Here is a 23,311-nt window from a genome sequence, read left to right on the forward strand (position 1 = left end):
ACTTGAGCTGGTTTCTCCATTCTTACCTAACCTACCTTTAATGATCCAAAGTCAAAACAATGACAAATCTAAGGCTGCAGTACTTGTGATGTGATCAAGCAAAGATTTGCAACTCAAATGCTATACAAATAAACTTACAAGTTTGGAATTAAGACAATTGGACTGAAACATAAAATGAATACAACTGATTTTTAGACCCAACTGACAGCCTTTAGAAACAAGCAAGATGTGACTGCAGAAGTGAAAAGGGTAGGAAGGGTTTTTAAGTCACTTGCTAGATGACATACTTTACAAATCCGTGCAATTACTGATTGGCAATTTATATTTAAGCAGAGGATGCTGGTGGATGTGGATTAATGACAATAGAGCCGAGCCATCATTAATGTGATCAGTTTAATCCGATACATTTATCAAATCATTTACACCCACACTGATTTCTGGGGAACTATACACAAGTGGGCTTTGGTAACAGACAGTGAGGCTGGAGGACTTCAAAGCAGCCTTGGTTAGATGCCAACATTATAACCTCAGGACTTGAGCCTCAGCAAAGGTTTGATGAAGATGCTAATTACAAGTGAGCATTAAGCAAAGCGTGACAGTTTCTCTTTTGACAAAGTTTAATGATCGCTATTTACAAAAGTACAAATAAATGTAACCGACATCAAGGCACAGTCAGAATCATTTCTTCGCAGTCTAACTTGCCAAACGAGCTGGAACATAAAGATGCTTACTAGTGTAGGATCAAGCATAATGGATAAAAAATAAGCTGTACAAAAAAATAAAGATTAGTCTTTGACCACATTTTCTAGTCTGTGGTTTCTTTCTTCTTCTTCTTCTTCTCAGACACTGGTGTTTCAGTCTCTTCTGCAGGCTCTGCTTCAATAGCCTCAGACTTTCGCTTCTTTTTCTTCTTGGAAGGCGTTTCCGTTTCCTCTTCGACCACAGCCACCTCCACGGCCTCAGATTTGCGCTTCTTTTTCTTCTTCCCTGGGGTGTCCTCGGCTCCGTTCTGTGCCGCCTCCACCGCCATCTCCTCGGCCGCTGGCTTTGTGTCTGCGTCGCCATTTTCTGCCTGCAAGACAGTAAAAAGGGTTAATAACTATATTCATGTTTTACGCCAAGCTAGCCCTCAATGTATACACACACACATCCTGCTCTTTGTGGATGCAATGTCTGACTCACTTCAGTGATCGGGTCCATTATTTGGGACCAGCCAATGGTTCGGAGTCATGATAATGTAGCATGTCGTACACTGAGAGAGGACCATGTGAGGGTCAAATCTCAAATCAAAACATGCGTGTCCTGAAACTACATCCAACCTGCTTACCTCAGCTTCACCGTTGGTCTCGCCAACGTCTTCTTGCATCTTCTTTTCACGCTTCTTGCGTTTCTTTTCCTTCTTCTCAAGTTTCCGCTTGATCTCAGTTGCGACGTCAGTAGCCTAAGACAAGAAAACAAACATTAAATGGTTGCAAACTGGCTTGTATTTTTTTTTCATAATTTCTATATCCTAATGCTGCGTCAGGCTCATTAAATCATTTTGTACCCCCACAGTAGGGTCAGGACAAAGCTTGTCATCATCCACAGCATTAACAGACCCTGAACTTTGTAGGAGACATTTGATCCATGCGTCACGTGTGTAGCACACAGCTGCGACTGGTTCTCTGAGCTCACCTCTTTCACAGCTTCTTTCATGACATCCAGATTCTTGCGTGGCACTTCGCCCGTCTCATAGAAAGACAAGCGTTCTTCCACCTGTCCGCGCAGCTTGTCACCGTACACACTTGTGGGTACCTCTGCAAGCAAAGACAGCAAATAAATAAAAAATTGTAAAGACAATTACAGCAGTTTAGCAACTTCGTGGCTTTGCTCAGAATAAAGTTTATCACCACCAACCCGAAGGATGACTACTGTTGACGAAAAATGTAAACATCATTGCAATAATGCCACAAAGGACATTCAACAAGGCCGTGTAACTCACCAGAGAAACAGTCAATGCGGGAGGCGATGGTGCACTTGTTGGCCAGATATCTGGAGATGCGGCCTTTGTTCTTGGCTGCAGCGCGCCCGATGAACGTCGAGTGGAAGATCAGGCCGTACTTGGGGGTGTTTCCTTTGGTCTTTAAAGCTCTGTTTGACAATAAAAACCAGAAACTGTCAAAACTCCTGAGTTTTTCTATGAATTATTTAATTTGAAAATATATTTTCTGTAAACTACTTTCTGCAGCAAATTTCTAACGGCTTTCCTCAGTTGTTCAGGGTTACATGGAAGTTGTCAGCACAGGAAATCAGTGGATTGACAGATTGATACATCATTACAACTGAGGACACCAATACAGCTGTAAGAAATTACCTGCACTTTTTTTACACAAATTGTCTTAAGAGTTAAGTTTCACCGCTTATTTGAAATAAATTGGCTCAACGAGCTTTTAGCATTACATGTTATTGTTGGAGGTCAGTTCCTCGATTAGTGCCTGTGTTTTTGTCTAACTAGTGCATCAGATGTTCTACCTCAGTGCTGAGTGGCTGCTCAGACTGTGGGGGTGCATTGGGTGAGAGGGATCACTCTGGAGGAGACCTTAGCCCTCTCCAGTCACCCTGCTCTGTTCCTGCCCCGCCCTGCCATCACTGTAGCCACTTTATTCCCCAGCAGGGAGGGGGTGCCCCAGTACCTGAACAGGGCCTTCTCTGCTCCCAGGATCTGGACGGTGGAGGCTGGGTATTTGGCGAGGTTTGTTAGACTGCCAGCATGGGAGATCAGACGAGCTCCAACCTGACGAAGAAAAGGGCATTAGGGCTCAATGACAACCAGAGCTTTGGTGGGGTTACCATGAGAAACGGATTACTCGGGAGGACCATCAGGACCGGAAGTATCAACACAGAGATTCAGGGGATTGACAGATTTGGTAAAAACATCATTGGTCCTCGAGTAATTTGTATACAGCGAACAACTAACACTTTAACTCACCACTTCTCCGATTAAAGCTGCCAGATTTGGCGCCACTTGTGCCATCTTGCAGCGCAGGTACTCCTGCAGCCCGAGTCGATATTCAGCCAGAGCCACCACGCGAGTGGAGAATCTCTCAATGTTGATCAGATCAATGGGTGAGATGTCCATACCTGAATGATAGATTAAGAACAGGTGTTAAGCAGAGGTTTACTACCAGCTCCATTAACCATGTTGTGCAGTAGGTTGAACACAACCAAAGAGATTTCACTGACAAGTCATTGCATTTGTTTGTTTCTCCCGACAGGATCCGCAGAGAGGACGGTGTTCCATCACTACAGGTTTATGAGAGATTCAATTTGCCCCCCTGTGTTAACCACTAAGGACATGTATTAGTCCAGAGTGGGAAAATAGGGGGCATGGTGTGTTTTTAAGCTTTAAATGCACGTGATGTGTACAGATGCCAAAGATTAAATGATGTTTGCGTACCCATGGAGGAACGGGATGCTTCCAGGATGGCCTGAGCCTTGGCGCCGTCCATCACCACGGCCTCCATGCTCTCCAGATTCTCCTCTGAAAGCTCCTTCCTGTTACCAATGAGCTGAGCCATGCGGCAGTACATAGAGTTGTCTGGCACGATTCTGACCAGCTCTGGGAAGTGGTATCCATACCATTCACTGAAGACACAAGGAAATGATTGTTAGATGTTAGACGCACAAGAACCAGGTGTAGGAAATCACAGCACAAAGCTATGGCATGCTTGGCGAGTGACTGCACACGTTAGGGTTGCAAATAGAAAACGGCAAGGTCTAGAAAAAGTGCCTTTGTCTTGATGGCACCATACAGGAAACTTACCACATGAGTCAAAACACGAAAACCCTCTATTCATTATGTAAACAATTTTTTTGAGAATATCGGTTTTTACACTACTTTCTGTAGCAAATTTCGAACGGCTTTCCTCAGTTGTTCAGGGTTACATGGAAGTTGTCAGCACAGGAAATCAGTGGATTGACAGATTGATACATCATTACAACTGAGGACATCATTATGCTCCTTTTTGCAGAAAGACTTCTCGAGTGCACTTTTTTACACAAATGGTCTTGTCGTCAAGTTACATTACTTTTTTGAAATAAATTGGCTCGAGGAGCTTTTAACATTACATTTTATTGTTGGAAGTCAGTTTCTCAGTTTAATGTTAGTTCCCGTGTTTGTCTAACTAGTTTTATCAGATGTACTTACCGAACACGCATGGAGAAAGTGTTGATGTCCTTGTCCAGCTGGTCCAACAGAGCAATGGACTGGATGATCATGTTGTCCACTCTGTTGACATTGAACTTTACTTTAGATCTGGAGTAGCTGTGACCCAGACCCAGCTGTGCCTTGGAGGCAGCCAGGCCGGTGAGACCCTTCACCAGCGAGTGGAAGTGCAGACGCAGACCTGACAGGACAGACAACAGATTAGATGTGTTGAGTTCAGTGGAAGAGTGACAGAACAGCATGTGACCAGTGCCTGTTCAGATTTTCAGTATGAACCTTCATGAGTTTCAGGGTTAAAAAAAATTGCATCACAACAGGCCACAACCTTAAGGCTAGGATATTCCTTTTTTAAAAAGTTTTAAAAAATAATCAGGCAGGTAAATGATCCTCACCTCTGCTAATCTCTGCCACCACCCCCCCAGTCTGGATGGATACAGTAAATTCTTCTTGTAGAGATGCTCCGACCTTGGAATCTGAAACCCCCAACACAGCCTTCTTCTTCCCAGAGAGGGGCAGGTTTGTCTCTAGAAACAATTTCAGGTCAGAATGAACCACACCTGCAAGGGAAGGAGGAAGATTACTTATTTGTCTGTAGAGACTTGGTTAAAATTACACTTGAAACATGCAGGAAAGCCATTTGAAAGATGCAACACTGACTAATGTGATCTGATAATACGTGGATCTGCCAAAAACCAGAATATGGCCATTTATGATGGGCTACTGCTAATATGTGAAGGTTAACAATTGATTGTTTAAACTTCTATTATAAACTAGCTGAAAGTCAGAACACATGCATTTCAAAGGGCTTTCCTGAGTTGTTCAGGGTTACATGGAAGTTGTCAGCACAGGAAATCAGTGGATTGACAGATTGATACATCATTACAACTGAGGACACAAATGCAGCCCAAACAAAGAAAATGATCTTGCCTTCAGAAATTGCATTCATGTTCTCCAGAGCACCCTGCGCCGACTTGAAGGGGAAGAAGGCAGCCAGGCTCACCATGCTGTTAAACTTGGCAATGCTCAGCACACTGGCTTCAACCTGAAAACAAATAAAGATAATGTTACTACCTGTGGTCCAGTCAGAAAAATATCAATTGTCACATTAAAAAGGCAAGGAGTAAAGACAAACCTGAGGCAGCAGCATGCCGATCTCCTCCACCTCTTTGACTGCAAACAGCGCATAGCCAGCAGCATGCTCGAACAACACGTGCAACAGCACCTGAGAAGGTAAATATGTTGGATTAGAGTGTAACTCACTTTCATAATAACGAATGTACTGTTTTAGAGTGTTTCAAACCAATACCCATCATGCAATCAGGTGTTATGCAGAGATGTACTACCAGCGCCATTAACCATGTTGAACACAATAAGTAATTGCATTTGTTTGTTTCTCCCGACAGGATCCGCAGAGAGGACGGTGTTCCTTCACTACAGGTTTATGAGAGATTCAATTTGCCCCCCTGTGTTAACCACTAAGGACATGTATTAGTCCAGAGTGGGCAAATAGGGGACATGGTGTGTTTTAAGTTTTAAATGCATGTGGATGTGCACAATGTAGCATTTAAATGAAATAATTCATAAGCCTTGATTTGGTTATTTACGTTATTAGCCCATAAATAGGACGAGTCGCAGACGTCACCACGTTGTCGCCATGTTGGACCCACGTGTTGACCTGGGCCCTTGCGAAAAAAGTGCCTCCGAGCTAACTTATGCTAGCAACGATGCTTACATTTACACAGGATCAAACTGATCAATAATGTGCTGATGCCACTGCTTAAAAGTGAAAAATCACTGCAACGTACAAAATCATCTCAAATCAACCATATGCAGTGAGAGCCTGAATAGTTCAACTTAATGACGTATTTCCCAGCTAATATTAGCCACATGGGTGGCTAGCTGCCTCACATGTTAAAAGGCCTTCAACTGAACAGTAAACATGTAAAACACCCTTTTTACTCTTAAAATTCTATTACATATTTGTTTTAAAGCATTCAGCTGTATCCTACAATAACACACTTTGTAAATCAGACACCCAGCACCAGTACTTACCATGGTTAGTGAATCTCTTCAGCAGTGTGCGTCTGCTCTGCTCCAACACCGAAAGAAAAGACTGCTGCTACACGTTTCAGCAGACTACCACATGACTTAAATACCGCGGGAACAGCCAAACAACGCGATAACTGGCCGTGTGGGAAAGCAGCACCTGCTGGAGAGAGAGCGGAAAGTCAGCTTCCTACTATTTACGATGACTGGATATTTCCTTTCTCCTCTGTCTGAGGAGACTGCAGCCCATTTATATACGTTTTGGACCCCACACCTGCACAGGTGTTTTCACTCATGGCTGATTGTCTCTAGCCAGTTTCTAACAGGTGCGGCAGGAGATGAGAGGAAACTCATACCGTAGTAACAGTGCATGTTGGGGACTATTTTCTGCCACAAATAAATGAGCACAAGTGCTTTAGTATGTATTTTAGGCAGCAGGATGTTTCTCTGGGACTTAGTAATGATAAAGAATTACTGAAGTAATTTGTTATCTGGTGAAGTTTGATGATTTTGTTCTCTTTTTTTACATTTGTAGGACACATGAAAGTCTAGTAGACAGGTTCGTGGTGAAATATCTTGTTTGGTCTGACAAGTAGCCTATACTCAAAAAACATCAAAATAAAATATTTATTCATAATTTTGACTTTTGCTCAAATATATTGAAGCTGAAACCAGTTTTTGATGGTTGCATTTTTTTTTAAACATAGGCTACTTAAAAGTTAAATAAATGATCACAACAGTTGCAGACAAATATTTTGTCATTGCCTTCTCCTCCAGTTTCAAATAATTGACAATTGCATTAATTAACCACTTTATTTGTCTTTGTTGGGAATTTGTCGTTTTTGGATTTATTAAGAATGTATAGAATATTGACAGATTTATCTTTTAACGGAAACATCCAACGGTACTGCTCAGTCCTACTCAGTGAGCAGTATTTAAGACATGTGCACTGATTTTGGCTACTCCAACTGGGTTTGAAATAAAGCTCTGAACACTTTATATGGCTAAAGGCAAATCAACTATACGTGTACATAAGAGAAACCTTTAAAGAGACTTTTGTTAGGTGATGAAAAAATGTAACCATGGTTTGTGCGTCATTGTGTGGTTACTAGAAGTGCCGGAGGAGATACAAAGCTGTGCTTGTGTCATTGAAGTGCACTAAACAAGATACAGTGGTGGCTATACTTTTAATAGTCCACTCCTGCAGGGTGAAATAATAATAAATATATCCTGCGATGAGTGTTATTTGTAGGAAAAGCATTGTTAGAGTTCTTTAGGGTCATGATGTTACCGAGGAACGGATGCATGTGGGTCTGTTTGTATATCAACGGCGCGCCATAAATGTCACATTGTGTTGGATATTAGCTAAGAGCAGAACATTTATGACACACACACACACACACACACACACACATACACACACGCACGCACACACACACACACACACACACACACACACACACACACACACACACACACACACACACACACACACACACACACACACACACACACACACACACACACAAACACACAGACACAGAATTAAAGTCCAGTATACTGTATTAAGCTGAAACCAGTGCATATTTTGTGTTTTACCATTTTTTTTAAAAGTATCACTCCAGTTTCAAAACAGTTTAAGATTCATTGTCTGTCTACTATTTAATGAATCTACCAATCATTTATCACCAATTGATCATTCAAAATCTTGCATAAAAAACTCCCACATTTATCATTTTTAATGAAACATATGACGGTACTTTCACCTAAGTGAAATCAAATTCAAGCATCTTACTCGCTATAATTTGTTTCCATATTTAACTTGGGGACTGAAAGGCACAGATTTTGCTTCTCAGTTAGCAGTAGTCGGTTTTAAAATGAGTTATGAATGAGTTAGTTTTATCTTCTTCATATGAAGGTTACATTCCGGAAAATGTGTTTGATTGCTGTCATGCATGATAAGAAGAGATTTCTGTGTAACATTTCACTATCATATCAACCCTTTTCAGTATGTGAGGAACACATGTGTCCTGTAGCTCACACAAAATCCCCAGTCAATATGCGACAAGTTTCTTTTAGTACTTTTACCAAAGTTCTGTACTTGAGTTTTCCACGTTTTCCACTTTTTCCACTTTATTATCTCCACTCCACTCCACTACATATATTTGATAACTCTATTTAATTTTGACACAGCAGATACACTTTATATAAGTTCATTTAAATAAGTCCTACTATCTCCTACATTGACATTTTAATGATGTATAAAGATTTCACTTTAATTTAGCCTTAACACTTTTTGTTTATGTATTCCTGCTTTTTTGTGCTTTTAGATAATATTGATTTGATTATTTTAATATATGTATTTTTCATTTTTATTTATGTACTATTTTTGTGGATATCCATCTGTGTAACGCATAGGAAATAATATTAAAAAGTATAATTTAGAAATTCCCTGAATACAGCATAATGAGCCATTTTAGTTTTCATATAATTTGGTGCTAATACTTTTATTCTTTAACTCATGTCAAATTCACACATTCACTTTTAACCAAGTTGTTCTTCTGGTTTATCTTCTTTCAAATTAATCTTCCTTTTCCTTTTTCTCATCAATGTCTCCTATTGTCATTCGTGTTAAAGGTCAACTAAGTAACAGCATGGCAGGCTTACTACCCTAATAACTAATACGAAAGCCAGATTCCTGAGTAATATGTGTGTTTCCAGGAGCATGGAGGAGAGTGCTGAAGGAGCCTGTTGAGGAGCGGATGTGAGGGAGGTCAGTAAAATCTCAGGGATCAGGAGAGGGCTCGGTATAAAGGCTGCCCGGGACAAGCAGACGCTCAGAACAGTTCAGCCCTGCTCATCCTAACGCACAGTTCTTTAAACAACTGACCAAAGCTGACACAGCACGTGAGTAACATATGTCTTCTCCTCTCACTCACCCTCCAGTCTCTAACCCCCGCTGTCTGTTGCTCCTGTCTTTCTTCTCTGCGACGTCCTGTCTTACATTGTGTACAGAGCTGTCTTGCTGTTGTAAGTATGGCTGGTCCACTCATTCTCTTATCTTGCTTGTTGTTTGTTATTCCACGCCTCTCCCCCCCCCCACCTACTCCCCCCGCCTCTTTCTTTCTCTATCAACTATTTGTCGACCCTTGCATAATGACATGTGTCCTTGTTACTCTAAACTTAGTTATCTGGCACACACACTCACTGTCTAATTTAGATTTTGTTTGACCTATTTTGAGTCTTTCCAACTGCTAAAAGAAAATTCTGTAAGTGACTTGGCCTCAGTGCCACCCCATGTTGGTGTGGAAACATTGTTCTGCATGTGTGTGCCTATATGTAATGTATTTGTATTTGAATGTGTGTGTGTGTGTGTGTGTGTGTGTGTGTGTGTGTGTGTGTGTGTGTGTGTGTGTGTGTGTGTCCAGAACAGAGCAGAATGAGCATGCGTGGAGCAGTGACAGGTTGTTTGGTGCTGGCGTGCCTAGTGGTGCTGCTGGCTGAGAGGACGGAGGGACACATCACCTTCTTCAGTCCCAAAGAGATGATGCTGATGAAGGTAAGCAGCTCGTGTCTGATTGGACGGAGAGCCTGAGTCACAGTTGTGATGTCACCGCACTCATACTCCCACTAAACTCTCATAAGAGCTTTTTCTTCAATTTTTTTGTCCTGTGGATTTACTTGATATCAGTTTCTCAGTTATGAGATTCGCCCCGATATTTGGGTTTTAATTGGACAACAACACATCTCTATTTCGTTTAAGACATTTAATTGCCAAACAACGAATCAATGAATAGAATAACATGCATAAATAAATAGCAATCTATACTTGCTAATGAAAACACATCTCCACTTTTTGCAACTGTGAGTCAATGTTATCCAACTGGAAAGATGGAATATCAAATCCGGATTAATATTTTGTTTGAGATGTCTAGTTGGGTACTTTAATTTTACAAAATATGAATAATTAAGTTAGAGAAATAGGTCAAGCAGAATCAGTGTGAAGGTGACAAACTATAGGCTGAGGAAACAAAAACATTAGTATTGTTAGAGGGATTTCTGTAAGCATTGTGGCTCTTTATACTGGACAAAGACAGAATGAATGGAGATGTCATTAGAAGTCCAAACTGTCTCATTGTAGTTTTCCATTTTCTTTCACGTTTGTTTTTCCTAACTGTATGACAGTAGGTTTTTATTGTTGTGTAAATGTGTGTTTGTATGCTGCAGGAGAAAGAAGGTAGAAAGGACATGGAGCCTCGATCAGAGGACGGTCAGTTTGAAGAGGTTACAGTCCAACAGCTTCCTGAGGTGGAACATGGCAATCCTGTGAGCACACACACTCACACACAAACACACACTCAGAAACACACACACACACAGCTCTGACCCACAATATTGTTTTCACCACAGAAATGTTGAATACAGGCCATTAACACTTCTTCTTCTGTTTGTCCAGGATAAAACTGTGGAGATTGCCATCCGTCTTTCACCCGAACAGCTAGTTCAGGTTGCTCCGGTCATCGAAGAGATCATCCATGATATAGTGGAGGAACATCAGAAAGGTAAAGTGTTTAAGAAGATGGACAGTATAGAGTCTATTAAAAAAAAAGCAAACCTACAGTACAACATGGCCTTGTATCTTCTTTTATTATTCAAACATATTTATAATACACACTTACAAGTGATAGTGATTGGATCAAAACCTTATGCTGTTCTTTCTTTATCTCTGTCTCCACAGCCAAATAGCCAGGGTGAAGACACCAGGGGATGAACGCTGTACAAACTGTTCAAAAAGCACTGAATGCTCAAATGTTTTATTATGCTTTAATGAATCATCCAATAAATGGGAAGTGAATGTTCACATACTGTATTGAACTTCTGTTGTCATTTTCTGAAGAAGAAGAATGGAAGTATGAGTTGGCCGCATGATGTCAGCATGTCTCACGAAACCCCTTTTTAGTTAACTGGTTATCAAACCTGAATGAAAGCGACATTACATATTTGGTATAGTGTTCACAAAAAAGCAAAAAGCAATTTTTTTAATTGAGTTTAAAATTACTTCAATCAAATTGTATTCAGAAACATCTCCTGATGATTTTAAAGACACATCAAATCAAGTTTTCACTCAAGAGGTGAGGGTGGAATTTGACCCCGTTTCTGTTATCAAGCCTCCGTTTGCCTGATAGTTGTCTCAGAGCTTTGATGTCAGCCTCTCGCAGATCTCAAAGTCCTTGACCGCGAGGGCAGCGTCTCGAGCTAAAGGGGCGGGGAGGACCAAGTGGCAGTCGCAGTCACAATACTTCCCAGTTATCCCCTCCATTTCCTCTGCCAACGCACAGTAGATCGAGCTGACTGCACCCTCCTCTGGAGTCTGAGAGGAACACAAGAGTGGTGAAGGAACCAATGTGAGAGCACAGTTAACAAAAAGGACAGATATTATCTGCGCCGGTACAGATATGCAGCCAAGAAGTTATCTCCTCACTGATGTGTGTATAGTATAACCAGATGTTAAGCTTAGATACACACAGAGTTTGGAATGGATGAAAAACAGAAACAGACCTACCGCAAAGACGGGCAAATGGATTCCAGATGTGAAAGCTGAATGTATGGTTACTTTTGACCAGTGGTAGAAAGTAACTAAGTATATTTACTCAAGTAAAGTATTCTGTACTTTACTTGAGTATTTCCATGTAATGCTACTTTATAATTCTATTCTGCTACATTTCAGAGGCAAATATTATACTCTACATTTATTTGAACAGTTACTACTTTGTATATTTAAGAACACATTATTAGCTGATATGGTATATGCAGTACTGTACATCTACACAGTATTTCAAGTATCTCAATTCAACAGTCCAACATTCACAAACTACAATACTAAAATGCTCTTACATGTATCAAACACAGGATCAGATAATAAACAATTTAACATTATACTTTGAAAAGATCCATTATGCATATTGTATATACATTTGTACTTTTTCTTAAGTAAAGGATCTGAGTACTTCTTCCAACATGGATTTTTTTCTGCTACATAATGCTGTTATCGGTGTGTTCCAGTAAGCTATTTGTATAAACACACATAAACAATGTGATGGCAATTCTGAGAAAACACTGCAGTCGGTTAGACATTTTTCAACAAGACAAAACTAAGCTGTAACACATCATGTTCTCTTCCAAACCTCCATTCAAGTTTACAGAACAACTTCTCAGTTAATCTGTAATTGCACCTTCCTTGATGTTTTCACAGTTCACTGTTTTCCCGAGGGACCAATTGAAATGCCTTCTCCTCCAGTTTCACCCACAAAAACATACACGTTTCCTAATATACATTGTTGACTTATTTAAACCCATTTCTGTTTGATTTCAGGTGGCAGTGAGTTTCTTGAACTTTTAAGTAAAGACACTATGTTCCGATATCACAGCCACTTAATTTCAACATATAAATCTAGGTTGTAATGATTCCAAATTGTTGTTTTAAGGGCTGACTCTCACTGACTTGCTGGAGGTCTGGAACAAAGCCTGTAATGAACAACAGTTTCCCTGGAAGCATGATGAATACATTCAGTTCATACTACCAGATGTGAAACGCAAATGGGCTTTTAAGCATAGTATTACTTTGATGTGTGATCAGCTAGTCATCTTTGCACATTGACCTTCAGTCCTGGCTGTCAGAGCTAATCATTAATAACATATCTTATACTGCAGAGTGGACACAGTGTCTTAGCCAATTATTCCAAAATGTCAACTCCAAACATCCTGACTTCTAATTAGAGTTTGGCCTATGGTGGCTTTTAATTCTATATCCAGATGCCCTACTTTATATGGATGATGGTTTGTTATTTTATGTCAAGGAGTTCCCAAATATATTAAGTGTTTAATACTGAAAGGTTCAGTTGTAGTATGTCTAGCCTCCAGTTAAAGGAATATAACACAAGTTTTCTTGTAAATAAACCTATTGCCTCTCTAAGTGAGCAAGCAGACGATGATTGACTTAATACAAATTCACAATATTGATTCACCAAACAAGTCTTTTACCTCTAAAGCCAGCCAACTAGTGGAGTGGCTTCATATAACAAAAGGATGCTCCTGAACATTAATCAATCACATTCTACCTTGATGGTTGCAAGACATGAAGACAGTGGAGACATGAATGTGGACATTGACTCTGCAACGTATAATGCAACACAGTACTGACCTTGAAAAAGAAAAATCCAATGAGGTTGAAAAGAAAACGAACACCCCAGGGATAGTGTCTCAACACTTCAGTCGTGACAATACCAGGGTGGACGGAGTTTGCGGTGACATCTGCAGGACACACACACACACACACACACACACACACACACACACACACACACACACACACACACACACACACACACACACACACACACACACACACACACACCACACACACACACACACACACACACACACACACACACACACACACACACACACACACACACACACACACACACACACCACACACACACACACACACACACACACACACACCACACACACACACACACACACACACACACACACACACACACAGATGAAAAACAGACTTAGAAAATTAGTTTCAGCTGTTTTGCTAAAAGAATGCCTGTGAGCCTTCATCTGCTTCATTTAGGATGACTAACTATAAGTTCAAATGGCCGAAATAAATACACTTAGATGTGTGATCAGTAAAGGTTGACAATTCTTCTAGTACTTAAAAACAAGTCACACGCAGTCTTAAGTAAGCATTTAGTAAATGACCGGTCACAACCAAAAAGCAGCTTACAATATAAAAAAGGTGAATTTCTTCTATTTTTCCCGATGTGTTATTTACTGATCTTCATTGCTTCTGAAAACCCAGACTTTACTTTTTGTAGCACTTGTTCAACAGGAAAGCCCATGCATTATCCATACTGATGATTGATAATCCAAAAAACATCTTCATTTGATCCTACCTGTCCCTTCTAGCCTGCGTGCTAGCTCGTTGGTACAGATGATATTGTGCAGCTTCGTGTGGTTGTAGACAATATCCATGAAATAGTTGAGGTTCTCGCCGCGAAAGTGAGAGAAGTCCACTTCGCCCTTCTTGTGGTTGACCGAGGAGAGGGTGACAATGCGTGCCGGAGCAGAATGCTTCATCAGGTCTGGAGTGAGTCAGAAAAGGGAAAAGAAGCAGAGAGAAAGATGTTGTTTATTATAAATATTTACATAAAAATGACCCGTGATAGTCAGTTCATATCCACAATAAAGCTTCTGTAATAAAGTGAGACTGCAGAGTCTTACCCAGGAGCAGGTTGGTGAGGAGGAACGGTCCCAGGTGGTTTGTGGCAAAAGAAGCATCAAACCCGTCTTTGGTTATCTCCCTAGGTAAGCCTGATGGTTGAAATTAGGTAAGATTTAAATGTACACATAAACACACAGTCAGGTCATGAGGAGATAATGTTTTCTCAAAACGAACTTGTTGCTGATATGGCATCACATTATATTGCATTTTTGAGCTGGGTCTGTTTGTAGTATGGTTAGTTGTCTTATAAATAGCAGTGGGTGTCAGTTTGCAAAAGTATTTTGGTTAGAGACTCCAACCGGCATGTCTTTTCTTTACTTCCAGATGTGTAACACATGGTGACTGGATTTTTCCATTGTGGAATGAGTATTTGAGTCCATTATAACGTTTTCAATCTTTGATTTAGCCCAAATATGCAGCATCTTTTTGTCCAAATCATCTTTTTTTGATGATTATCGAAATGTCCAGGGGGTATACCTTTAAGATTGAGTAGAATTCCGATAGCATGATATTACATATTGTATTGCATTTTTATACTGAATGGAATTTATCAGTAACTCTTGTTAAAAGTTGTGGTTGCTTACTTATAATTCCAGTTTAGCTATTAAAGCATGTTGTCACCTGATACTGCAGCATTGTTGACAAGGATGTGGAGCGCTTCTTCCTCTTTGAGAATCCCCTCAGCAAACTCCCTGACCGAGTCCAGAGAAGACACATCCACCAGACGCAGGTGCACATCAGAGTTTCCGGTTTTCTCCCTGATTTCTTCAAGCGCCGCTGACCCCCGGGCCTGGCTTCGGCAGGCCAGAATAACACGGGCCCCGCGACGTGCAAAGTCCAAGGCAATGAACTTCCCAATTCCTAGAGAGTCAAAGAGAGCACAACTTTGGTTTGCAATACGTGATAACATCAGCTTTTCAGGGCTCTATTTTAAGCATGTTGAGTCATGTAGTTTTGTGGAACAAATGCAAGCCTGGGGTTGTGTACTCAAATCTAAATAAACAGGTAGGGTTGGTTATCTGTCCTTTTATGCTTTCATTAAAAAAGTGCTGTCTATGTTTGCAGAGTTTGCAGGTAGTCCCTGTGTCTACCAGGTCAAGTTCCTTGAGTCTATATCCTCAAGTGATTTCTGGCAGGTTTGTTGTCTTATAAGTGGAATATGAAAAGTTACCAGTATGTGCTGGCGTTTTAAGCCCTTGTCCATTGCTCGTTTTAAATAGAGGTCTTAAAATCTGATCCTCTGGAGAAATTATTTCTATTTTATCATCCTACAGAAAATTCTTCATGTTTACACTGACTCAGTTCCGGGCTTCAAGTGGTCACAAATGGCCGTGTTTGCAGGGTTGAAGTTTCATCCTGTCACTAAACTGCTGTATTCATCTAATTTTGAGCCCAGGTGCCAGCTAGATGTTAGAACTAAGATAGATTATGAACTTGCTGGGGAATTGTATCTCTTGAAGTTTTTTACTTGAAGAACTCATGGGGAAACGTGTGAGTCTGCCAACTAAAATCGTCTGAAGTTATTCTGTCTTGTTTGATCTCAATGCATAACCTGGGCAGATAGGTTATAGGTAAGTGAGGCAGAAGAGAACACATACAAGTTGTATGAGAAAAGGTGGCAAGGTGATGGTTGCATTGTGTTGACATACCAACAGAACTGGTTCAGAAACCACAACTTCTCTGATGAGCTTAATCAATATTGTCAGTTACTGCCACAAGCTCATATATGCTGCTGCTGAAGTTCTGAAGAAATATGCTAATTTGGGTGAACATTTCTGGTATAAAATGTTCTTGTAACATCACGTTTTTGCAGTGTAGTGCTTCTCATGTCACACGTGAATGGTCTTCTGCTGGTTATACTACACACTAACAGGTTATGACATACATAAATGGTCGCCAAGTCCGAATCGATTCGAAGTCAGTCTCCTGTCCCATCCAAGAACTGGTAAAACACCACTAATGGCTCTCAACACTCTCGGCTATATGGCTAAAATTATTTTAAAGGATTCCAGTCAGGCTTAAATCCAGATATTTCTAAAGGACACAGGGAGCTTTCCTCCAGCTAGTGGTCCAAATGTCTTGGCAGCTTCATATTCTGTAGACGCACAACAACATTAAAGTTGTGATGTGATGGAGAAAAAGGACCAATTTCCTCATATGTTTGTTTAGTACAACCAACAGAAGACCATAATGAGAAGAACAATTGTAAAACGTAATTGAAAATTCCACCAATATTTTTTTGTAATATAACAAACATATTAACAACAATAATGTATGAAGAGATTTTGGCCACCCTTCACTGTATGATATTTAAGTTATATATTTTCCATTAATGATGTTAACCATGACTGAGCAAATGCATATTTTTTCAAAACCTATTGGTTCAGTTTAACCAACAAGACAACATTGAAATGTGAAACAATTTAGGTAGCATTAAATTACAGTGGAGTTTTATTATGTTTACCACAAGAAAAAAATCCCCGAAATTATGCAAAAAGTAATATTATTTCCAACTTGTTGATGTAGTTAAACCAGAATGAGACAATTTGTGATTCTGGTAACAGGTGGGTTTTGAACATTTTCCACAAAAGAAAATCTCCAAAATGATTCAGATAGTGTTTTGTAGGAGACCATTAATGTTTGAAGTGATTGTGGTAGCATTGCACTGCCTGACATGGAAGTTATTGAGTATTTTTATTGAGTATTTGTGGTTGTTCTGTGTCCGTTAGCCTTGGAGAAAGGCGCGTAGGCCTATAGACTTTTTTATTGATTTTTTAAATGAAAATGAAAATGAGGTTGTAGCATAAACCTTACTGCGGTTGGAGTTGTCGTTTGTGTTTCAAGACCAATTTCAGTTATTGATCAGTCAAATAGAATCCATCAATATCTTCTCTGTTAGCAGTCTAATCATCACAAAAAAACGTAACCTTTAGACTCTTTGTTTTTTTTATTGATTACGGAAAATTACTACACATGCTTTTAATAGTTTGTTAAACCCTAGACTGTTTACGACCAAATTCATGGTCAGAGGAGAGTCAGAATGTTCCTCCCAATGGCATTTCCTGTTTAATCCAAAGTCCAAACTGCTGTTCAAAGAAACGCTTGAACCAGGTTTTAGGAAGAGGGAAACATATAAATAACAGGACTTTCCATTGACTAACACTGACTTTTTGCCACATTAATATTGGTAACTTTGCGTTAGTGCATGCCAAACCCTTGTTACAGTCCTGCAGAATGAACGCGTTAAATGGACCGACCTGTGTTGGCTCCTGTCACTATGGCAGTCTTTCCCTTCAGCCGCACGCTACAGGACTGCGGGTCCCAGCTCCCTCTGCGCTGGATCCGCACTACGAGCGCCAGCACAGCCGTGGACAGTACCCACATCGGGTTATAAAATAAATCAAACCAATGCATTGCACAGTCAGAGCTCAACGTCTGTCAGCAAGAAATGATTGAGGACAGGAGCAGCTGGCCGGTTTGGTATATCTGAGTAGGCTATAGGTGTGCCTAAAACATTCAGCAACTGTTAGTCAAGAGAGGGCAGAGAGGGGCTGTGCTTCATTTAAAGGAGGGTGTAAACTTCACGTCACACCAACATCTGGTTTACATTTTTCTTCACAATGCTCTATAAAAAATCCTATAAAATCTATAAAATTAATTACATTGATGAGTTCACTAAACAAAAAGTACAAGCCCTGCATTCAAAAGGTAAATTACTATACAATAGATCCTTCAATTGAAGTATTTTCCCAGTGTGGTGTCAATACTTTTCCTTTTTTTTGGAAAGTAAGTATTGTCATACTTTTTCCAGTATTGAATGTGTGTCGATGTTATACAAAAAAAGGCAGATTTGGACATTCCTTTTGACTCAACCACTTCCAAATGTTTAACTGTACGACTGTGAAATTGTCTCTGGCTCATGAACAATGTCTCAGTTTCCTGGGCATTCTATAGTGCTATGGAAATGAGGAACATGCATCATGCAAAAAGATTGAGAGTTACGTCATCTCCGTTCACGCCAATGGACCACTTTTTTACAGCAATGGCGGATCGTGGAGCCTCTCAATCGTTCCCCGGAAGTTAGCGCCAAGGCTAGCAGAGCTGTAGAGTTGCAGTATAATAGACCATTCGTGACGGATTTTTAAAGGTAATGTTGTAGCCAATTTGATGTATTTTAATATTTGTATATGAAGGTGCTGTGATACTACTGAATTGACCTGGGCATAGGCGGGGACTCAGCCAATTTCAGGGTACAGCCTACTATTTAGGGAGGACACAGGTGCACAGCATTAGGGATTGGGAATCACCAGAGGGAAGCCACACAGTTTTTCACCACGTGCGTGTTTTCGCTTATTTTCTGTTTGTTTTGAGTTAATTTCAGTTTATTTCTTTATCACAGTGAGTTGTTTAGTTATCAGTTAAACACCCGGCTCTTGTTTTGCTGTCATCATCCTGCAATCCAAATAAACATCTTAAATGCACTCAAAGAGAATACCTGATTTGCTGTCAACACCACGCGTCTGGAAAAGCTTCACACCATATCCCTCACTGGCAAATATTTGTTGTTCGGTTGCCTTTACATTTGTTGAAAAACTTGCTTCCAAAGACGGATGGACACAGGAGGACAGCGCTGTATTCATTGACTGTTCCCGACTTAAATCCACGTTACGCACCCGCAAGAGGAACGGGGACGGACCAAACATCAAAGTCACGGTAGGAGTATTTATGAATGAATAAAAGGTTGCGGAGGAGAGTGGCCTTCACGCAACGGGATACAGGCAAATCCCATAAAGTAATTCTAAACAAAGCCTCCGTGGATTGCTAAATAATGGCCATGAGTAACGAGGAAAATCAGGAAATGAACGCAGAAATTAACGCTGCTGTCAATCAAACTGAAAAGGAGGATGGGCTTGGTAAAAGGACAGCTAAACTCACATATAAAGCAGCGGAAGCAAAGATATTATCTATGCAAAAGGATAGGAATTCTGGGATAAAGCAATTGTGTAAAATGGCAAAGGAATTGGAACAAATGATGATTTCAGATGGAAATGTTTCTGACATGCAAATCAAACATGAAATGTTGTGGAAACTGTCTGGGGAAACTATGTTGCATGAGTCATTAAAACCTTTGTTGCCTGAGGATGAAATGTTTAAACAAACGGAATGGTTTCAAAATCAAATGCACAATGTTAAAGGAGTAATACACAAAATGGAAAAATGGGTCCATGCCAACAGGGAGAAATGCATACAGGTTGTGGATGATGAAAATTATGTGTTCCATGCAAACAGGGAGAAATGCATACAGGTTGTGGATGATGACAATTATGTGTTACATGCAAATGAGGAGCTGGATAATATTGGGCCAAATGACAGTATTTCTAACATTGGTGACAAAACAAATGTGTCAGGTGGAAGCTCTGGCCATTCAAGGTCCTCAAGGTCAACAACGTGCTCTGCACGTATCAAGGCAGAGGCTGAAAGGGCTGCGCTCCTGGCTTTGGAGGCTGCTCTCAAGGAAAAGCATGAGCTGGAGGCTCAAATTAGGAAGAAAAGGGAATTGCTTGAAGTGCAAAGTCAGATTGCTGCGCAGACAGCAAAAGTCACAGTACTCCGAAACAGAGGGTCTGACATAGGAGTCACAAATGGAACAAATTCATATGTGTCAAAACACAAGTCTGCTCTCAAACCCTCTGCTGTGCCATTTGTTCCACAAACTTCAAGTTGTACCGTCAATCATCCACCAACAGGAGGCAGTAAAACTGCTATGTCAATGAAAGCACAATTATTGGAGCCAAACTGTCAATACAATCATCCACCAACAGGAGGCAGTAAAACTACAAAACCCACTCAATCACATCAAAATCCATACAACCAGTACAATCCACCAACAGGAGCTGCTAAAGCTGCAATGCCATTACAGTCTCAGCAGCTACAGGATCCATACAACCAGTGCAATACTGCAGCTACAATGCCAAGTGGAACAGGGGCACGGCGCAAATAAACCATTTCACAAGGAACCAGATCAAAAACGTATGCTTCAAATCACATCCCAAGCATGCCTCAAAGGTCTTTGCAGTCATATCCCAGTGCATATACACAACAGCAATGTATCCAAGTCGATGAGGACCAAGGCAGAATGCCTCAAAGATCTCGTCAGTCATATCCAACTGCACAGCCATCACAGCAATCAAACCAAAACAGGGAGGAACCGGACCAAGGCAATATTTTCACCATCATGCAAAAGCAAAACGACATCACAGCATTACTAGTGCAACAGCAGTCTTCATTATCATTACCCCCAAGGGACATACCAGTGTTTGATGGAAACCCTCTTGAGTACAACTTATTTGTCAGAGCTTTTGAAAATGGAGTGGAAGGAAAAGCTGCTTGCAGTGTAGACTGCTTATACTACCTGGAGCAGTACACTCGAGGGCAACCTAGAGAGCTGGTCAAGAGCTGTCAACACATGCCATCTGACAGGGGGTATCAAAGAGCAAGAATGCTTTTAGAAGAACGCTTTGGAAATGAGCAAAAAATAGCCACTGCATATATGGAAAAAGCACTTGGATGGGCACCACTGAAGTCAGAGGACATCAAAGCCTTACAAGCATTTTCACTATTCCTACGCGTCTGCTGTAACGCTATGGAGGACATAAGCTACATGTCAGAAATGAATATGCCATCAAACATACGTGCTATAATCATGAAGTTACCATACAAACTGAGGGAAAAATGGAGAAACATTGCTTTTGAACATCAGGAGAGACGCCATCGTCAAGCAGGTTTCAGTGACTTGGTCAATTTTATTGAGAGACAAGTGCATTGCATCTGACCCACTGTATGGAGACATTCAAGACACAGTTGTCTCATTCTCAAAATTCAAAGTTGGAAATAAAGTGTCACAGGGATGCATAAAGGAGAAAGGAAGCAGTTTCGCTACATCTGTGGCAGCTGTTAACTCTGAAACTCAAAAGGAGAAATACTTACCTGATAAGTCAACAAAGGGACTTTGTCTGCTGTGTGAAGAGGGCCACAGATTGGAAGTGTGCCCCAAGATGGAAAAGAAGCAGCATCGGGATAAAATTGATTTCCTAAAAATGAAAGGTGCTTGTTTTGGATGTCTATCAGTTGGACACATGAGTAAAGATTGTCACAGTCGGCTGTCTTGTAAGTTGTGTAACCTGAAACATCCTAGCATTCTCCATATCCATGCAAAGGAATGGAAAGAAATCAAGTCAAAGGACTCACAGCAAGAAGCAACAAGGATGAGTCAAGCCACTACTCCCAAGACATGTGGCCATATAGGAGCCGGAGCACAGGATTGCGTCTTGTCAATTGTGCCTGTAAAGATCAACGCAAAGAAAGGCAGCACAATTCTAAAGACCTATGCATTTCTAGATCCCGGCAGCTCATCTACTTTCTGCTCTGAGCAACTGATGAGGAAGCTAAAGGTGAGAGGAAGGAACACTAAATTCCTGATGAAAACAATGAATAAAGAAAGCTTTGTCAACAGTCACGTCATCTCAGGATTAGAGGTAGCTGCACTCAATGGTAACATCTATATTGAGTTGCCTGATGTGTACACCCAACGCAAGATGCCTGTGACTCGTAATAACATCCCACAACAGGAAGACTTGTATGCTTGGCCATACTTGGACTCTGTGGAAATTCCTGCTATCAATGCTGATGTGGAGCTGTTAATTGGAACTAACTCTCCAGAAGTAATGGAGCCATGGGAAGTGATAAACAGCAGGGGTAAAGGACCTTACGCTGTTAGAACCCTATTGGGATGGGTTGTCAACGGACCATTGAGAGGAGGCAATGAGAGTGGGAGTAGCTGCCCCACAGTCACAGCCAACCGCATATCCATTGCTCACATAGAGGAACTGCTGGTGAAGCAGTACAACCATGATTTCAATGAGAAATCAGCAGAAGACAAGCCAGAAATGTCCATAGAAGATCTTAAGTTCATGCAAATTGCCAACACTTCAGCTGAACTCAATAATGGACATTACTGCTTGAAGTTGCCTTTTAGAGAAGAGGACAATGTTGTCATGCCCAACAACCGCCATCTTGCTGAGCAAAGGGTCCTCTGCCTAAAAAGGAAATTGGAGAGAAATCCAACATTCAAAGAGGAATACACCAACTTTCTTGATGTCATAAACAACGGCTATGCAGAGAGTGTGCCAGAGCATCAGGTGAAAGGAAAAGAAGGAAAGGTGTGGTACATCCCGCATCATGGGGTGTACCATCCTAAAAAGAAAACTCTGAGAGTGGTATTTGACTGTGCGGCAAGCTACAAAGGTGTGTCACTCAACACTAAACTACTCCAGGGACCTGACTTGACAAATTCCTTGCTCGGAGTTCTCACAAGGTTTCGCCTAAACTCTATAGCAGTTATGGCTGACATAAAAGCTATGTATCATCAAGTCCAAGTGGCAAAACAGGATGTAGACTTTCTTCGCTTCCTATGGTGGCCAAGAGGTGATCTGACACAGCCGCTCACTGAGTACAGAATGACTGTTCATCTGTTTGGTGCAATATCATCGCCCAGCTGTGCCAGTTTCGCCCTTAAAAAAACGGCTGAAGACCACAAAGCAGACTTCCCAGTTCATGTAACAGACACCATCAAGCAGAACTTTTATGTGGACGATTGCTTGAAATCCTTGTCTTCAGAGGCAGAAGCCATGTCTTTGGTTACAGACCTGACCGCTCTATGCCAGTTGGGAGGATTCCAACTGCTGAAATGGATCAGCAACAGCAGG

The 23,311-nt window shown here is 40.9% G+C and overlaps 3 protein-coding genes and 3 non-coding genes across 11 annotated transcripts; 1 reads left to right on the forward strand and 5 right to left on the reverse strand.

The window, feature by feature from the left end:
• Nucleotides 1-374: 374 nt before the first annotated feature.
• Nucleotides 375-6,411, reverse strand: nop56 (NOP56 ribonucleoprotein homolog). The gene is made up of 12 exons (XM_034239489.1): nucleotides 6,257-6,411; nucleotides 5,337-5,426; nucleotides 5,132-5,246; nucleotides 4,597-4,761; nucleotides 4,187-4,385; nucleotides 3,437-3,624; nucleotides 2,969-3,120; nucleotides 2,673-2,773; nucleotides 1,982-2,130; nucleotides 1,675-1,796; nucleotides 1,328-1,441; nucleotides 375-1,072 (listed from the first exon to the last, which is right to left on the reverse strand). Exons 1-12 carry the CDS (start codon nucleotides 6,257-6,259, stop codon nucleotides 806-808), a joined length of 1,665 nt encoding a protein of 554 aa, XP_034095380.1. The 5' UTR covers nucleotides 6,260-6,411; the 3' UTR covers nucleotides 375-805.
• Nucleotides 1,519-1,586, reverse strand: LOC117561945. The gene has a single exon (XR_004571464.1). It is a non-coding gene; the product is annotated as a small nucleolar RNA SNORD57 (small nucleolar RNA).
• LOC117561947 lies at nucleotides 3,237-3,357 on the reverse strand. The gene has a single exon (XR_004571466.1). It is a non-coding gene; the product is annotated as a small nucleolar RNA SNORA26 (small nucleolar RNA).
• On the reverse strand, nucleotides 5,590-5,710 carry LOC117561946. Its single transcript, XR_004571465.1, has one exon. It is a non-coding gene; the product is annotated as a small nucleolar RNA SNORA26 (small nucleolar RNA).
• A 2,537-nt stretch (nucleotides 6,412-8,948) lies between the features above and the next one.
• mlnl (motilin-like) lies at nucleotides 8,949-11,125 on the forward strand. Of its 6 annotated transcripts, none has more exons than XM_034239535.1 (5): nucleotides 8,949-9,157; nucleotides 9,684-9,809; nucleotides 10,478-10,576; nucleotides 10,707-10,812; nucleotides 10,989-11,125. In XM_034239535.1, the coding sequence occupies exons 2-5, from the start codon at nucleotides 9,690-9,692 to the stop codon at nucleotides 10,994-10,996; spliced, it is 333 nt and encodes a 110-aa protein (XP_034095426.1). In that variant the 5' UTR covers nucleotides 8,949-9,157; nucleotides 9,684-9,689; the 3' UTR covers nucleotides 10,997-11,125. The 6 variants fall into 6 exon arrangements, with proteins under 6 accessions (XP_034095426.1, XP_034095425.1, XP_034095427.1 ...); XM_034239534.1 differs by having other exon boundaries at nucleotides 8,950-9,157; nucleotides 9,679-9,809; XM_034239536.1 differs by lacking the exon at nucleotides 8,949-9,157 and adding an exon at nucleotides 9,196-9,280 and having other exon boundaries at nucleotides 9,679-9,809.
• zgc:64106 (uncharacterized protein LOC393348 homolog) lies at nucleotides 10,879-18,075 on the reverse strand. Its single transcript, XM_034239515.1, has 6 exons — nucleotides 17,804-18,075; nucleotides 15,168-15,407; nucleotides 14,546-14,635; nucleotides 14,218-14,406; nucleotides 13,452-13,561; nucleotides 10,879-11,621 (listed from the first exon to the last, which is right to left on the reverse strand). The coding sequence occupies exons 1-6, from the start codon at nucleotides 17,958-17,960 to the stop codon at nucleotides 11,442-11,444; spliced, it is 966 nt and encodes a 321-aa protein (XP_034095406.1). The 5' UTR covers nucleotides 17,961-18,075; the 3' UTR covers nucleotides 10,879-11,441.
• Nucleotides 18,076-23,311: the final 5,236 nt, after the last annotated feature.

Source organism: Gymnodraco acuticeps, unplaced genomic scaffold (genome assembly GCF_902827175.1).
Source record: "Gymnodraco acuticeps unplaced genomic scaffold, fGymAcu1.1, whole genome shotgun sequence".
In the NCBI taxonomy this organism is placed as follows: domain Eukaryota; kingdom Metazoa; phylum Chordata; class Actinopteri; order Perciformes; family Bathydraconidae; genus Gymnodraco; species Gymnodraco acuticeps.

What these genes read in the sequence shown, in the direction of transcription:
- nop56 (XM_034239489.1), bottom strand. An exon ending in TGAAAGAAGCTGTGAAAGAG is followed by an intron (nt 1,442 to 1,674) that starts GTGAGCTCAGAG and finishes TTCTTGTCTTAG; the next exon opens with GCTACTGACGTCGCAACTGA. An exon ending in AGACCAACGGTGAAGCTGAG is followed by an intron (nt 1,073 to 1,327) that starts GTAAGCAGGTTG and finishes ACTGTCTTGCAG; the next exon opens with GCAGAAAATGGCGACGCAGA.
- mlnl (XM_034239535.1), top strand. Translation starts at nt 9,690, where the DNA reads ATGAGCATGCGTGGAGCAGTGACAGGTTGTTTGGTGCTGGCGTGCCTA. An exon ending in AAGAGATGATGCTGATGAAG is followed by an intron (nt 9,810 to 10,477) that starts GTAAGCAGCTCG and finishes TGTATGCTGCAG; the next exon opens with GAGAAAGAAGGTAGAAAGGA. An exon ending in AGGTGGAACATGGCAATCCT is followed by an intron (nt 10,577 to 10,706) that starts GTGAGCACACAC and finishes CTGTTTGTCCAG; the next exon opens with GATAAAACTGTGGAGATTGC.
- zgc:64106 (XM_034239515.1), bottom strand. Translation starts at nt 17,960, where the DNA reads ATGCATTGGTTTGATTTATTTTATAACCCGATGTGGGTACTGTCCACG. An exon ending in AGTGACAGGAGCCAACACAG is followed by an intron (nt 15,408 to 17,803) that starts GTCGGTCCATTT and finishes TTGACTCTCTAG; the next exon opens with GAATTGGGAAGTTCATTGCC. An exon ending in ACGCAGGCTAGAAGGGACAG is followed by an intron (nt 13,562 to 14,217) that starts GTAGGATCAAAT and finishes TGTGTCCTGCAG; the next exon opens with ATGTCACCGCAAACTCCGTC.